This window comes from Oncorhynchus gorbuscha, linkage group LG11, assembly GCF_021184085.1.
Source record: "Oncorhynchus gorbuscha isolate QuinsamMale2020 ecotype Even-year linkage group LG11, OgorEven_v1.0, whole genome shotgun sequence".
In the NCBI taxonomy this organism is placed as follows: domain Eukaryota; kingdom Metazoa; phylum Chordata; class Actinopteri; order Salmoniformes; family Salmonidae; genus Oncorhynchus; species Oncorhynchus gorbuscha.
Genome location: NC_060183.1, coordinates 64,914,805 through 64,929,951, shown reverse-complemented (window position 1 = coordinate 64,929,951; position 15,147 = coordinate 64,914,805). Strand labels below are relative to the sequence as shown.

Genomic DNA, 15,147 nt, shown 5'->3' with positions numbered 1-15,147 from the left:
AAAGTGTTGGAGTTTAGATAGATAGATGCATAGATAGACACATAGATAGATAGATAGACATGGTTGGGTTTAGATAGATGGACAGTATTGGAGTTTTGAAGGATAGAAAGTGTTGAGGTTTAGATATATAGAAAGTGTTGGCGTTTAGATAGATGGAGAGTGTTGGGGTTTAGATAGATGGACAGTGTTGGGGGTTAGATTTATATAAAGTGTTGGGTTTAGATAGATAGACAGTGTTGGGTTTAGAGAGATGGACAGTGTTGGGGGTTAGATAGATGGACAGTGTTGGGGTATAGATAGATGGACAACATTGGGGTTTAAATATATATAAAGTGTTGGGGTTCAGATAGATGGACAATGTTGGGGTTTAGATAGATGGACAGTGTTGGGGTTTATATATATAGACAGTATTGGGGTTTAGATAGATGGACAGTGTTGGGGTTTAGATATATAGACAGTATTGGGGTTTAGATGTATATAAAGTGTTAGTGTTTAAATATATAGAAAGTGTTGGGGTTTAGATAGATGGACAGTGTTGGGGTATAGATAGATGGACAACATTGGGGTTTAAATATATATAAAGTGTTGGGGTTCAGATAGATGGACAGTGTTGGGGTTTAGATAGATGGACAGTGTTGGGGTTTATATATATAGACAGTATTGGGGTTTAGATAGATGGACAGTGTTGGGGTTTAGATATATAGACAGTATTGGGGTTTAGATGTATATAAAGTGTTAGTGTTTAAATATATAGAAAGTGTTGGAGTTTAGAATGATAGAAAGTGGTGGGGTTTAGATAGAGAGACATAGAAAATGTTGGGGTGTAGATAGGTATAAATTGTTGGAGGTTCAATAGATGTACAGTTTTGTTGTTTAGATAGATACAAAGTGTTGGGGTTTAGATAGATGGACAGTGTTGGGGTTTAGATATATAGACAGTGTTGGGGTTTAGATATATAGACAGTGTTGGGGTTTAGATGTATAGACAGTGTTGAATTGAATATATAGAGAGATAGAAATAGATAGATAGATAGATAGATAGATAGATAGATAGATAGATAGATAGATAGACATGGTTGGGTTTAGATAGATGGACAGTATTAGGGTTTAGATGTATATAAAGTGTTAGTGTTTAAATATATAGAAAGTGTTGGGGTTTAGATAGATGGACAGTGTTGGGGTTTAGATATATAGACACTGTTGGAGTTTAGATAGATGGACAGTATTGGAGTTTTGAAGGATAGAAAGTGTTGAGGTTTAGATATATAGAAAGTGTTGGCGTTTAGGTAGATGGAGAGTGTTGGGGTTTAGATAGATGGACAGTGTTGGGGGTTAGATAGATGGACAGTGTTGGGGTATAGATAGATGGACAACATTGGGGTTTAAATATATAGAAAGTGTTGGGGTTCAGATAGATGGACAGTGTTGGGGGTTAGATAGATGGACAGTTTTGGGGTTTAGATAGATGAACAGTATTAGGGTTTAGATGTATATAAAGTGGTAGTGTTTAAATATATAGAAAGTGTTGGGGTTTAGATAGATGGACAGTGTTGGGGTTTAGATATATAGACACTGTTGGAGTTTAGATAGAAGGACAGTGTTGGGGTTTAGATATATATAATGTGTTGGAGTTTAGAATGATAGAAAGTGGTGGGGTTTAGATAGAGAGACATATAGAACGTGTTGGGGTTTTGATAGATAGAAAATGTTGGGGTGTAGATAGGTGGAAATTGTTGGAGGTTCAATAGATGTACAGTTTTGTTGTTTAGATAGAAAGTGTTGGGGTTTAGATATATAGACAGTGTTGGGGTTTAGATATATAGACAGTGTTGGGGTTTAGATGTTTAGACAGTGTTGAATTGAATATATAGAGAGATAGATGGACAGTGTTGGGGGTTAGATAGATGGACAGTGTTGGGGGTTAGATAGATGGACAGTGTTGGGGTATAGATAGATGGACAACATTGGGGTTTAAATATATAGAAAGTGTTGGGGTTTAGATATATAGAAAGTGTTGGCGTTTAGATAGATGGAGAGTGTTGGGGTTTAGATAGATGGAAAGTTGGGTTTAGATATATAGAAAGTGTTGGGTTTAGATAGATGAACAGTGTTGGGGTTTAGATGTATATAAAGTGTTGGAGTTTTGAAGGATAGAAAGTGTAAGAGTTTAGAAAGTGGTGGGGTTTAGATAGGTAGAAATTGTTGGAGGTTCAATAGATGGACAGTGTTGGGGTTTAGATGTATAGACAGTGTTGAATTGAATATTGTCAGGACCCGGTTATGAACCCGGGTCTCCGGAGTGAGAAACAGTCACTTAACCAACTGAGCCACGAATAGTCGGCAGAACCCAGAAGATGAGGCAGACACAGCAATAATTAAGACGGTGTATTTAATGAAGTAAAAAGTGAAGTTCTTCAGGAAAACATGTAACTCCACAACCTCAAAAGGAATTCCACAAGAACAAAGGTAATCCTCCAAGACAAAAAGGTAAATCCACAAGGTGGAAGGTAAAGCACAAAAAGCCTAAAAAAACAAGAACAAAAAAACAGAATTCCACAAGAGAGTCCACCGGGATCAACAAGAGTTCACAGAGTGCTAGGGCTGGGTGCTAACATACAAACACAGAGCAAAGGACTGAGGAAAACAAAGGGTTTAAATACAATCAGGGGAAACGAGGCACAGGTGCAAATAATAATGGGGATCAAGGGAAAACAAAAGGTCAAAAGGCACAATGGGGGCATCTAGTGACCAAAAACCGGAACAACCCTGGCCAAATCCTGACAAATATATAGAGAGATAGAAAGTGTTGGAGTTTAGATAGATAGATAGATAGATAGATAGATAGATAGATAGATAGATAGATAGATAGATAGATAGATAGATAGATAGATAGATAGATAGACATGGTTGGGTTTAGATAGATGGACAGTATTGGAGTTTTGAAGGATAGAAAGTGTTGAGGTTTAGATATATAGAAAGTGTTGGCGTTTAGGTAGATGGAGAGTGTTGGGGTTTAGATAGATGGACAGTGTTGGGGTATAGATAGATGGACAACATTGGGGTTTAAATATATAGAAAGTGTTGGGGTTCAGATAGATGGACAGTATTGGAGTTTTGAAGGATAGAAAGTGTTGAGGTTTAGATATATAGAAAGTGTTGGCGTTTAGGTAGATGGAGAGTGTTGGGGTTTAGATAGATGGACAGTGTTGGGGTTTAGATAGATGGACAGTGTTGGGGTATAGATAGATGGACAACATTGGGGTTTAAATATATAGAAAGTGTTGGGGTTCAGATAGATGGACAGTGTTGGGGTTTAGATAGATGGACAGTGTTGGGGTTTATATATATAGACAGTGTTTGGGTTTAGATATATAGAAAGTGTTGGGTTTAGATAGATGGACAGTTTTGGGGTTTAGATAGATGAACAGTATTGGGGTTTAGATGTATATAAAGTGTTAGTGTTTAAATATATAGAACGTGTTGGGGTTTAGATATATAGAAAGTGTTGGGTTTAGATAGATGGACAGTTTTGGGGTTTATGTAGGTGAACAGTATTGGGGTTTAGATGTATATAAAGTGTTAGTGTTTAAATATATAGAACGTGTTGGGGTTTAGATAGATGGACAGTGTTGGGGTTTAGATATATAGACACTGTTGGAGTTTAGATGGAAGGACAGTGTTGGGGTTTAGATATATATAATGTGTTGGAGTTTTGAAGGATAGAAAGTGTTGGAGTTTAGAATGATAGAAAGTGTTGGAGTTTAGAATGATAGAAAGTGTTGGAGTTTAGAATGATAGAAAGTGGTGGGGTTTAGATAGAGAGACATATAGAACGTGTTGGGGTTTTGATAGATAGAAAATGTTGGAGGTTCAATAGATGTACAGTTTTGTTGTTTAGATAGATAGAAAGTGTTGGGGTTTAGATAGATACAAAGTGTTGGGGTTTAGATAGATGGACAGTGTTGGGGTTTAGATTGATAGATGCACAGTGTTGGGATTTAGCTATATAGAAAGTGTTGGGGTTTAGCTAGACAGAAGGTGTTGGGGTTTAGAAAGATAGGTGTTGGTGTTTAGATAGATAGAAAGTGTTGGGGTTTAGATATATAGAACGTATTGGGGTTTAGATAGATAGAAGGGGTTAGGGTTTAGATAGATAGAAAGTGTTGAGTTATGGACAGTGTTGGGGTTTAGATATATATATAAAGTGTTGGTGTTTAAATATATAGAATGTGTTGGGGTTTAGACAGATGGACAGTGTTGGGGTTTAGATAGATAGATAGATAGATAGATAGCAAGTGTTGGGGTTTAGATGGATCGATATACAGAACGTGTTGGAGTTTAGAGAGAGAGTTCGACATTGTTGGGGTTTAGATAAATATAAAGAAAGTGTTTGTGTTTAGATTGATAGAAAGTGTTGTGGTTTAAATGGATAGATGGATAAAAAGTGTTGAGGTTTAGATGGATAGATGGATAGAAAGTGTTGAGGTTTAGATGGATAGAAAGTGTTGAGGTTTAGATGGATAGATGGATAGAAAGTGTTGAGGTTTTGATACACAGATAGATAGATATTGTTGGGGTTTAGATAAATATAAAGAAAGCGTTGGTGTTTAGATGGATAGAAAGTGTTGAGGTTTATGATTGAGTTACACAACTAGATGCCTCATTAAGGACAACAAAAGCTGTCCCTCTCCGTCTGTCCTCTCCTAGTCCCCTATCACAACAACCGTCACACGCAGTGTGTGTGTGCGTGTGTGTGTGATAGACAGAGAGAGAGTCCGTTGAGGTCTGAGGAGCTGTCTGAGCCTGAAAGAGGATTGGGCTGTGTAGTGTTCACCACTGCATGCGTACACACACACACACACACACACACACACACACACACACACACACACACACACACACACACACACACACACACACACACACACACACACACACACACACACACACACACACACGCACACACGCACACACGCACACACGCACACACGCACACACGCACACACGCACACACGCACACACGCACTCACACGCACTCACACGCACTCACACAAACACTAAGGAAGCAATAGAGTGGGAAGGGAAGGACAGGAATCTACAAACTCTGGATGAAGAGGAGCTTTGTGGCAGTCCCCCCCCATTCTTCCCTCTCTCTTTCTCGTACACACACACACACACACACACACACACACACACACACACACACACACACACACACACACACACACACACACACACACACACACACACACACACACACACACACACACACACACACACACACACACACACACACACACACACACACACACACACACACACACACACACACACACACACACACACACAATACTCCTCCTCACTCCTCCTAAAAGCATTGGATCAGTCTGTAAGACACATGGTAGACGCTCAGTCTGCTCACCAATACACTGAACACTTCAGGGAGAGATACAGGGGGGGATCAGAAATGGATCCAGTTTTACCATACTTTTAACCTGAGAATATTATGGATCAAAACGAAGAGAGAGAGAGAAAGAGAGAGATTCAAACATTATCCGGTAATGACATATAGGTACTGTCCTATGGGTCCATACGTCTCAAAATGCCGATTAGCCAATTAAAATCATTGACATAGTTGCATGTGATGAAATGCTACAGGTTAGCTATTCCCATTACATAACCTGGCACATTTAGCCCTATGCTAACGTGACCAGGAAGTAGTGATCATGTCAGGTAACAAATTCTGCATCAGCCAATTACAAATGTTGACATAGTTGGATGTGTTCAAACACGTTTCCATGAGATCATACATAACAGAAGTCAAATGGCACCATCTGTTCATCAAAGTTAATAAAACACATGGTAAAATGTTAACTGGACTAATATCTCACAGTGTTGGTGTTTGCGAAGGGAAGTGCAGGCAACAGATGGAAAATGAAGGTTAAGAATAGCCTACATTTAATGAGGAGCAGCATATTTCTTCAGCCTTGTAGACAAGTACACGGCTAATAATCAAGTTGATTAGGCCTACATATATTGCATAGACGTGTAGGCTACACTTAGATGTACAACAATGTCACCATGTCATTGGATTCAGGTTAAAAGACCAAATGCCCTGATGTTGATGACTTTTGGCAAATCGAATCCGTTTCCAACATTGATTCAACGTCATCACATAGATGTTTTTGGTTGAACAAAAGTAAACCTTGAATTTGGAGGTTTAAAATATCCCTCTGGTGGCCAAGTTGACCTATTAAAAAAAAATGCATTGGTTAGTGGATATAAAGTCGAAAGACCTTTGATAGGTCACTTTTTTCACGTTTTGTTAAGTTGCAGCCTTATTCTAAAATGAATGAAACAAAACATTTTCCTCATCAATCTACACACAATACCCCATAATGATGGAGTGAAAACAGGTTTTTTGACATTTTTGCATATGTATTAAAAATTAAAAAACAGGAATACCTTATTTACATAATTATTCAGACCCTTTGCTATGATACTCAAAATTGAGCTCAGGTGCATCCTGTTTCCATTGATCATCCTTGAGATGTTTCTACAGCTGTGGTACATTCAATTGATTGGACATGATTTGGAAAGGCACACAACTGTCTATATAAGGTCCCACGGTTGACAATGCATGTCAGAGCAAAAACCAAACCGTGAGGTCAGGGAAGTGACCAAGAACCCAATGGTCACTCTGACAGGGCTCCAGAGTTCCTCTATGGAGATGGGAGAACCTTCTAGAAGGACAACCATATCTGCAGCACTCCACCAATTAGGCCTTTATGGGAGAGTGGCCAGATGGGAGCCACTCCTCAGTAAAAGGCACATGACAGCCCGCTTGGAGTTTGCCAAAAGGCACATAAAGACTCTCAGACCACGAGAAACAAGATTCTCTGGTCTGATGAAATCAAGATTGAACTCTTTGGCCTGAATGCCAAGTGTCACATCTGGAGGAAACCTGGCTCCATCCCTACGGTGAAGCATGGTGGTGGCAGCATCATGCTGTGGGGATGTTTTTCACCGGCAGGGACTGGGAGACAAGTCAGGATCAAGGGAAAGATGAACGGAGCAGAGATTGATGAAAACCTGCTCCAGAGCGCTCAGGACCTCAGACTGGGGCAAAGGTTCACCTTCAAACAGGACAACAACCCTAAGCACACAGCCAAGACAATGCAGGAGTGGCTTCGGGACAAGTCTCTTAATGTCCTTGAATGGCCCAGCCAAAGCCCGGACTTGAACCTGATCAAACATTTCTGGAGAGACCTGGAAATAGCTGTAGAGAGACCTGAAAATAGATGTGCAGTGACGCTCCCCATCCAACCTGACAGAGCTTGAGAGGATCTACAGAGAAGAATGGGAGAACCTGCCAATATACAGGTGTGCCAAGCTTGTAATGTCATACCCAAGACGACTCTAGGCTGTAATCGCTGCCAAAGGTGATTCAACAAAGTACTGAGTAAAGGTTCTGAATACTTATGTAAATGTTTCTGTTTTATATATACAGTGCCTTGCGAAAGTATTCGGAACCCTTGAACTTTGCGACCTTTTGCCACATTTCAGGCTTCAAACATAAAGATATAAAACTGTATTTTTTTGTGAAGAATCAACAACAAGTGGGACACAATCATGAAGTGGAACGACATTTATTGGATATTTCAAACCTTTTTAACAAATCAAAAACTGAAAAATTGGGCGTGCAAAATTATTCAGCCCCCGGTGCACCAAACCGGTGCACCTGGCATTTTTGTCTTGCCCATTCACCCTCTGAATGACACACAGACACAATCCATGTCTCAATTGTCTCAAGGCTTAGAAATCCTTATTTAACCTGTCCCCTTCATCTACACTGATTGAAGTGGATTTAACAAGTGACATCAATAAGTGATCATAGCTTTCACCTGGTCAGTCTGTCATGGAAAGTGCATACTTTTGTATAGTCAGTGTATGAGCCAGCCTTGTAATCAAGGGAAGAGATATTGTACTCATCTGTCATGTAAAATGTGCAGCTGTTATGTAGGCTTGTGTTTCAGTAAGCCTGAAACATGGTTGTCGTGCTACATTGTTGTTGGAAATACACTTATTTTCAATGGCCAATCCTTTCTCTCTTTCATTATATATATGTATCTCTCATCCTTCCATCGTTTTCCACTCGGCTCTCTTCCCCAAAGCCAAAATGGTACTCTTTATGGGAGCAAGTGTTTTTTCTTAGGGCTGACTTCAATTATTTGACTGGTTGATTGTTTAGTCGATAGGCTGTCGACCAAGATGTATTTTTGTCGAGCAGGAGCAAATAGATGTATTTTTGCCGAGCAGGAGCAAATGTATTTTTGTCGAGCAGGAGCAAATAGATGTATTTTTTGATGGCACATGAGACACTGGTCTTATTCGCACCCATCTCAGTAAGTGAATCCATTGCGGAGGCCTCTGGGATGGCACAGTCCAGTAAGAAGGGGAGTGTGGCTGCACCATGCACATCTCTCTCCAGAATGCACATCTCTCTCCAGAATGCACATCTCTCTTCAGAATGCACATCTCTCCAGAATGCACATCTCTCTCCAGAATGCACATCTCTCTCCAGAATGCACATCTCTCTCCAGAATGCGCTCTGTCCCACCAGTTTGTGTACATTCATTGTTTCATAACTTCTTTGTGTGAATTGTTTGTATTTGATTGTTAGTGTCTATCAATTCCCCATTACTGTACATATAACACCAGTAGTACATGTACCGATAATTCCAATAGTTTCTGATCTACAATGTTTGTTTGGTTACAGTAATCTCTGTTAATGTATTCAATATGTTATTATTCCAGTCTTTTTGTCATGTTTTGTCATAGATTGTCATGTCTTGTCCCTGTGCTTTCTCTTCTATTCGTTTCCCCCTGCTGGTCTTATTAGGTTCTTTCCCTCTCTCTATCTCTCTCTCTCTCTCTCTCTCTCTCTATCGTTCCGTTCCTGCTCCCAGCTGTTCCTCTTTCTCCTAACTACCTCGTTTACTCTTTCACACCTGTCCCCTATTTTGCCCTCTGATTAGAGTCCCTATTTCTCCCTCTGTTTCCGCTTCTGTCCTTGTCGGATCCTTGTTTGCTGTACTGTGTTCTTGTTCCGTCGTGTTTTTGCCTTCATTAGATGCTGCGAGTGAGCAGGTGTCTCTATCAGCTACGGCCTGCGCCTACCCGAAGCGACCTGCAGTCTGTGGCCGCTTCTCCTGTTTTCCCCTCTACAGACTAGAGGATTACTGTTATTCCTGTTTGGACATTACCTGTGAAAGTATTCAGGATTAGTCGTTTTCTGTTAAGACTGGAATAAACTCTGTTTCTGTTAAGTCGCTTTTGGGTCCTCATTCACCTGCATAACACTTTTACTGTTCCTATTGTTGGAGTGATTGGACACATTGTTTGCAGAGCGCACATTCTATGTTACACTTGTGAGAAACAAGTTTTGGTTTATTTCATTCCATTTAGAGTTTTGTCAATTTATTCATTGTCTTTTGTTTAGAGCGCTCCTGTTAATGCTGAGTAAGGACCTGATTACACATAGAAGTAGGCCAATAGGCTACCTGGCCTGCTTGCAAATGCAGCCCTATAAATGTGCCCATTTGGGGATCTAGTAGTATTTCTGATTGGCTTAATGCACCACCTGTAGACCTCAAACAGCAAGCCTTCAAAGTCTGTTTTTAGATGCAATTTAGAATGACAATAATTCCTCAATGTATTTGAAAAATCTTTCCAGCTCTCTCCCATTCGATAACCACTCAGTGTGAAAGGGAAAAATGTCATGCTCTGATCCAGTGGAAACATCATAAAATAGGCCTACCTGATTACCTGATTCTTATCCCTTGTGCAAATAGCCTACAGCTGTCTCTGTCCTGAGATCACTCGTGTGGGGAATTCTGAGGGCCCAGAATATTTATTATTATATTATTATATTTATATTATTATTATTATATTATTATTATATTATTTCATACAATGTTGCAAAAAGCTTTAGGCCAGACCAAGTTTATAGTTGATACAATGTTTCAAGTTTGTTGCAGACAGGCCATGTGAAGCCAATGTGATTTTTAGGATATTTATTTTTATCACAATATTGTCTACCTTTAGGCTGCAATGTTTTTATTTGTTGGCTTTATCTAGGCTATGTTTACATAGCTGGCGATGGCAACAGAAGTAAGTTTTTAGGTTTGTATCATTTTCATTTAGATTGGGATAGAATTTTGATTAACCACATGACAATAAATTAAACAAAACTGTTCCATGAAAATGTGCATGTGAAAACAATAACTGGCACCCAGATTGGTAGAAATGGCATTCCACATGATAAAGTTTGCAGACTCCTCATGTAGCCTATTACCGGAAACCTCAGGAGAGTAGCGGCAGAATCTACGAAAACCAGTAGGAGCGGGAGGAGGATGGTCAGGACATGTTACAATTTTTTTTGTCTGGTTATCTTGATCTCTGGCTCCCTCTTGAGTCATTTGCGACTTATTTCATCAAACAGTGAGTTTAAAGCATCAGACAAGCTCAATGTATATAGTTGATTTTAGTAAAACGCATAGGGTGTGTCTATTTATGATATTGCCCCCACATTCTGAAATTGCATATTTGTCACCCCCAGTTTTATAATTGGAATGTCAAACAAAATGAGGCAATGGTGTGCTTAATGACCATGCGGATGCCTCCGAGAGGATGCGTAGGCTGTTTGAAGTGTTTATCTGACTGGAGAATAAAAATAAATAAATAATGTATGTCCCCCTCCACTTCTAAAACCAAAGTTGCACCCCTGATATTTGGAAAAATACACATTTTAACAAGTTGACTAATTGATTGGTTGAAAGAACAGACGACTTTCAGTCGAACAATATTTGTTTTAGGTGGGGACACCCCAAGTGTTTGCACAAATGAGAGTGTGTGTTCCCCCTAAGGGTTTGCGGCGGTCACACACTCAGTTCATGTTCTCTTCACTATGTTCTCCACCGACTGCAGTGATCCAAGCCCACAGGGTTGCATTAAATATACATCACACAGCCGTCTGCAGAACACACACACAAAGAGCGAGAAAGAGAATATAAGAACTGAGGCTCTCACACAATCACAAACTGCTTGCATTCTATGTTAACAACATCATCGTTAAAACTCATCCCTACTCACTACACCACACTTACTAAGCCTACATAGTACACCACACAGTCACTCACTACTTCTGTGTAAGCCTACATTACACAGTAGCCTACACGCAGTCGCCGACACGCAGTCACTCACAACTCCTACTAAGAGTTTTCCATCCAAAAACCTGAAACCTGAGTGGCATGAACTCTTCTCCAATCAGTACCTCTGCTCTGGAATGGGTCATGCCCTTCATTAACGAACCAATCAGATGTAGCGCTGGCCGCTTAATTGGCATCACCTGTCTTTCCATCTTCTTTATAGTCCAGTTGTGTGAGTTCAATTTTTTAAAACTTTCTCCATCTATCCAGGACCATTCTGAAGTTCCAGTCCTTCGGTAAGCATTTTAACAACTCTAGCCTTTGATGCCGATAATTCCTCTGTTTTTGTTAATGTAGGCCTAAAACACAAAAATATAGCTACTTTTTCCTTCCACTTACTCCAATAGTTGCACATTCAATGTGCTGATACCTCGCTTGTGTTTGTCCCAGAACCTGATCTCAAATTTGTGAAACATGAACAAACCGGAAAAGCCACTATCTACGCTGTGGGGTAGGCTATGTTTGACCAGAAACTGTTCCCATAGTGCACAAAAAATGTAGATTCCATAACAGCTGGACTAAATCTGTAGGCACATCTTTATTATGTTTGGTAGGTTGTGAACTCAGCGAGTCAAAGAAAGAGGGAACATTCAAAACAGATGACACAAACCATCAACATCAACTCGCACTGAGAACCGTAAGTCCCCTTGGAGAATATTTGATATTTTACAACCAAAGTAGACTGACTGGTCATCTTTATTGCAGCTGTACTGCACAGGTCAGAATATTACGATCACGTGATGACATTTGAAATGTTAATTTGGGTAGTATGACTGCAGTAAGACAACCTGGAACGCAATTTTAATAATGTCAGTTGTGCGTCTTCAAGTTCCTGACTTATCCCTGGCAGATGTGTCTGGGTGCAGGCGCCAAAGAAGAGTTCAACATCGTGGCGTTAATTACCGGAGAATCAGATAACAGCAAGGGCATACCCATGGCTACCCTGCACGCCAACGGAATGCCCACGGCAAGTTGTCCCAATTTGTTCTAATGTGGCAGCCTGACTACTTGGCGTTCTCTATCGACGCAGAGGTGAGTTGATAATTGTGGGATTTGCTAGCAACGGAGTCGCCATGAGTTGATTCTGGCCAAATATCAATTGAAAACAATTACCGGTATCTACGTGTGTCCTGTACAGCTGCTGATCCTGGATAGCCCTGACTGATTAGCACATCTGCGTTGAGTTGAGGAACACAATGATAAAGTTTGGTTTTATTCTGTGTATTTAAAGTGTGAATTTCAGCGCCCTGTGGAAGTATTGCAGTGTTTGTACAGGACATGTGGCAACTCGATGTTACTAGTAAATTCTGTGACCAGTTATACAAACTGAACTCTGCCTCAATACAAGAGAACTGTAGGACTTGGCCAACCAGGCTGTCTTTCCAATGACCTAGACCTACCTGGCTAATGAATGTTAACCCAAATCGGCTAATGTTGAGGAATGGGCCTGGGGAAGTAATCACCAGTGGTTATAGGCCTAACCTAACTGGGTGCCTGGTCAGTTTGAATAGCAGCACTGATTGTCATGATTCTGTGTATTGATCTCTCCAGGTCAATCTGTCTGGGATAGATCTGCACCCTCCTGTAACCTTTCAGCTGAAGAGTGGCGCTGGACCGGTCTACATCTGTGGGGAACACGTGGCCTGTAAGTAGGGGTTTAGGGAGCAGGGATGGTGGTTTACTGTAAAAAAGTGGCCCTAGCCTTAATGTAATGTCATTCAGCTAATCAACGTCTTGAGGAGCAGCTGGTCAGTGGAATTGGATATGTTGGAACAGAATTTTGCATATAATGGTGACTGTTTTGACAGCCATAAACTACAGGCCTTTCTAATGTCATTGTCATTTAACTCCTGTTGCTTTCCAGTGGAGGATGACTTCTCAGGAATAGATAGTGTTGATGAGGAGATGGAGGAGGAGGAGGAGGAAGATATTGAGTCTCCTGTGAAGCCTGCTAAGAAAGCAACTGCCAAGAATGCAAATGTTGCAGGCAAAGTAAGGACCTGTTTTATATGATTTTATACTTAAGTTGTCACATTGTCAACATGCATATGGATAACTACGAAATCCAGCTACACACTGATCCTAGTTTGCTCTAATCTACATATAAATTATCTTACTCCTTGTCAGTTGTCAAATCCAAACTTTGCTTCACAATGAGATGGTATTGGTAAAGCACACATATCTGGGACCAGGCTAATGTTATTCCTGTCTTCCAGAGAAAGAAGCCAGAGGAAGTAGATGAGTAAGTGATAAATGGATTAAAAAGCATTTATTATGTGATTTACTGAAAGCTAATTGTTGCTGTTCACTTACCACCAACTATCCTCTCTCCTTCCAGACCTGCATCAGATGATGAGAGCAACCCTCCTAAAAAGGTACTTTATTTACTCTGCCTTTATACCCTGATTGACTGTCCTGGTCTGAGGCTCTGGCTTCGTCCCAAATTGTTCCCTATGTAGTGGCAGGGTAGCCTAGTGGTTAGTGTTGGACTAGTAACCGGAAGGTTGCAAGTTCAAATCCCCGAGCTGACAAGGTACAAATCTGTCGTTCTGCCCCTGAACAGGCAGTTAACCCACTGTTCCTAGGCTGTCATTGAAAATAAGAATGTGTTCTTAACTGACTTGCCTAGTTAAATAAAGGTAAAATAAGAAATAGTGCCATGGGACGCAGAACAATCTTCTGGCCTCCTGTTGGAATCATGGCTGGTCTGGTTTAAAATGTCTTTCTGTGTTTCAGGGAAAGGGTAGAGGAAGAGGCAGGGGAAAGTGATCCAGGGTAAGTGACTACCTCAGGGCAGTAATGCTGAGCCCTGAGTAATCCTCTCTTTTGTTAGCGCATAGCCATTCCTGGGGTCATGCATGACTAGGTCACGTTGGATGAATTGTCAGTTAAATGGCATATGAAGTGTAACACTGACTTGGGGTTAACCTCCCCCAGAATACTAACAACCGTGAGGGGAAAGGGACGAAGAACCCCTTGGCACCTGAAGGGTGTAGTGTGACATGACCGCTGAATTTGCAGATTGCCTGTACTGAATGACTAAACAGGTTCATGTGTTTCAGGTGCTGCCCAAAGAGTCCATTGCAGTTCTGTTTGGCTAAAGGTTCTGTCAATCAACTGTTGGGTTTCTGTCTACCTGTGTATTCTTGCATGGCTCAAAGGATTTAATATAAGGCTGTTTATCCTGTACATGTCAGTACTTTGTAAATAGTTTGAAAGAGTTTTGTCCTTGTGGTACTAATCGGTGTACATTAAACTACACCGAACCAAATCTAAATGTAACATGTTAAGTGGTCCTTTGTTTCATGAGCTGAAATAAAAAAAAATCCCAGAAATGTTACACACACACAGCTTTTTCTGTGTACAAATTTGTTTGTCCATGTCAGGGAGCATTTCTCCTTTGCCAAGATGATAATCCTCCTGGCATATCAAGAAGCTGATGAAATGGCAGGATCTTTAGAGGGGTGTCTTGTGCAGGGGACAAAAGGCCACGTCTCAAGTTGAGGGAGTGTTCAATTGGCACGCTGACTGCAGGACTGTCCAGAGCTGTTAATGTGGTGTGTACTCTTAGTTCACAGGACTTCATCCTGCTAACTGTTCCACATGTCTGAACTGAAATTGGTTCAGGTTTATGTACTCTCTGCCATCTGCTTGGAACTCCTAAATAGTTTTAAACTGGAAGAACTTGTCCTGACTAATCAGAGGCTGATTCCTTGACCGGTCAATGTTAATTTTCTGTTGTAATTTCTATGGTTTTTACTAGATGACTTGTAGTTTTGTGTCTGAGTAATGATTTAGTCTTCATCTTGGCCAGGACCTCCAACCGCAGACCTCGTAACCACACCAGCAGCACAGGACCTCCATCTGGCTTCAACTG

At 40.6% G+C, this 15,147-nt stretch overlaps 1 protein-coding gene across 1 annotated transcript; it reads left to right on the top strand.

The window, feature by feature from the left end:
- Nucleotides 1-11,455: 11,455 nt before the first annotated feature.
- On the top strand, nucleotides 11,456-14,616 carry npm2b (nucleophosmin/nucleoplasmin, 2b). Its single transcript, XM_046368274.1, has 10 exons — nucleotides 11,456-11,506; nucleotides 11,661-11,721; nucleotides 11,825-11,907; nucleotides 12,121-12,237; nucleotides 12,822-12,915; nucleotides 13,135-13,262; nucleotides 13,487-13,512; nucleotides 13,609-13,645; nucleotides 14,007-14,045; nucleotides 14,333-14,616. The coding sequence occupies exons 2-9, from the start codon at nucleotides 11,685-11,687 to the stop codon at nucleotides 14,037-14,039; spliced, it is 555 nt and encodes a 184-aa protein (XP_046224230.1). The 5' UTR covers nucleotides 11,456-11,506; nucleotides 11,661-11,684; the 3' UTR covers nucleotides 14,040-14,045; nucleotides 14,333-14,616.
- The last annotated feature ends 531 nt before the right edge of the window (nucleotides 14,617-15,147 follow it).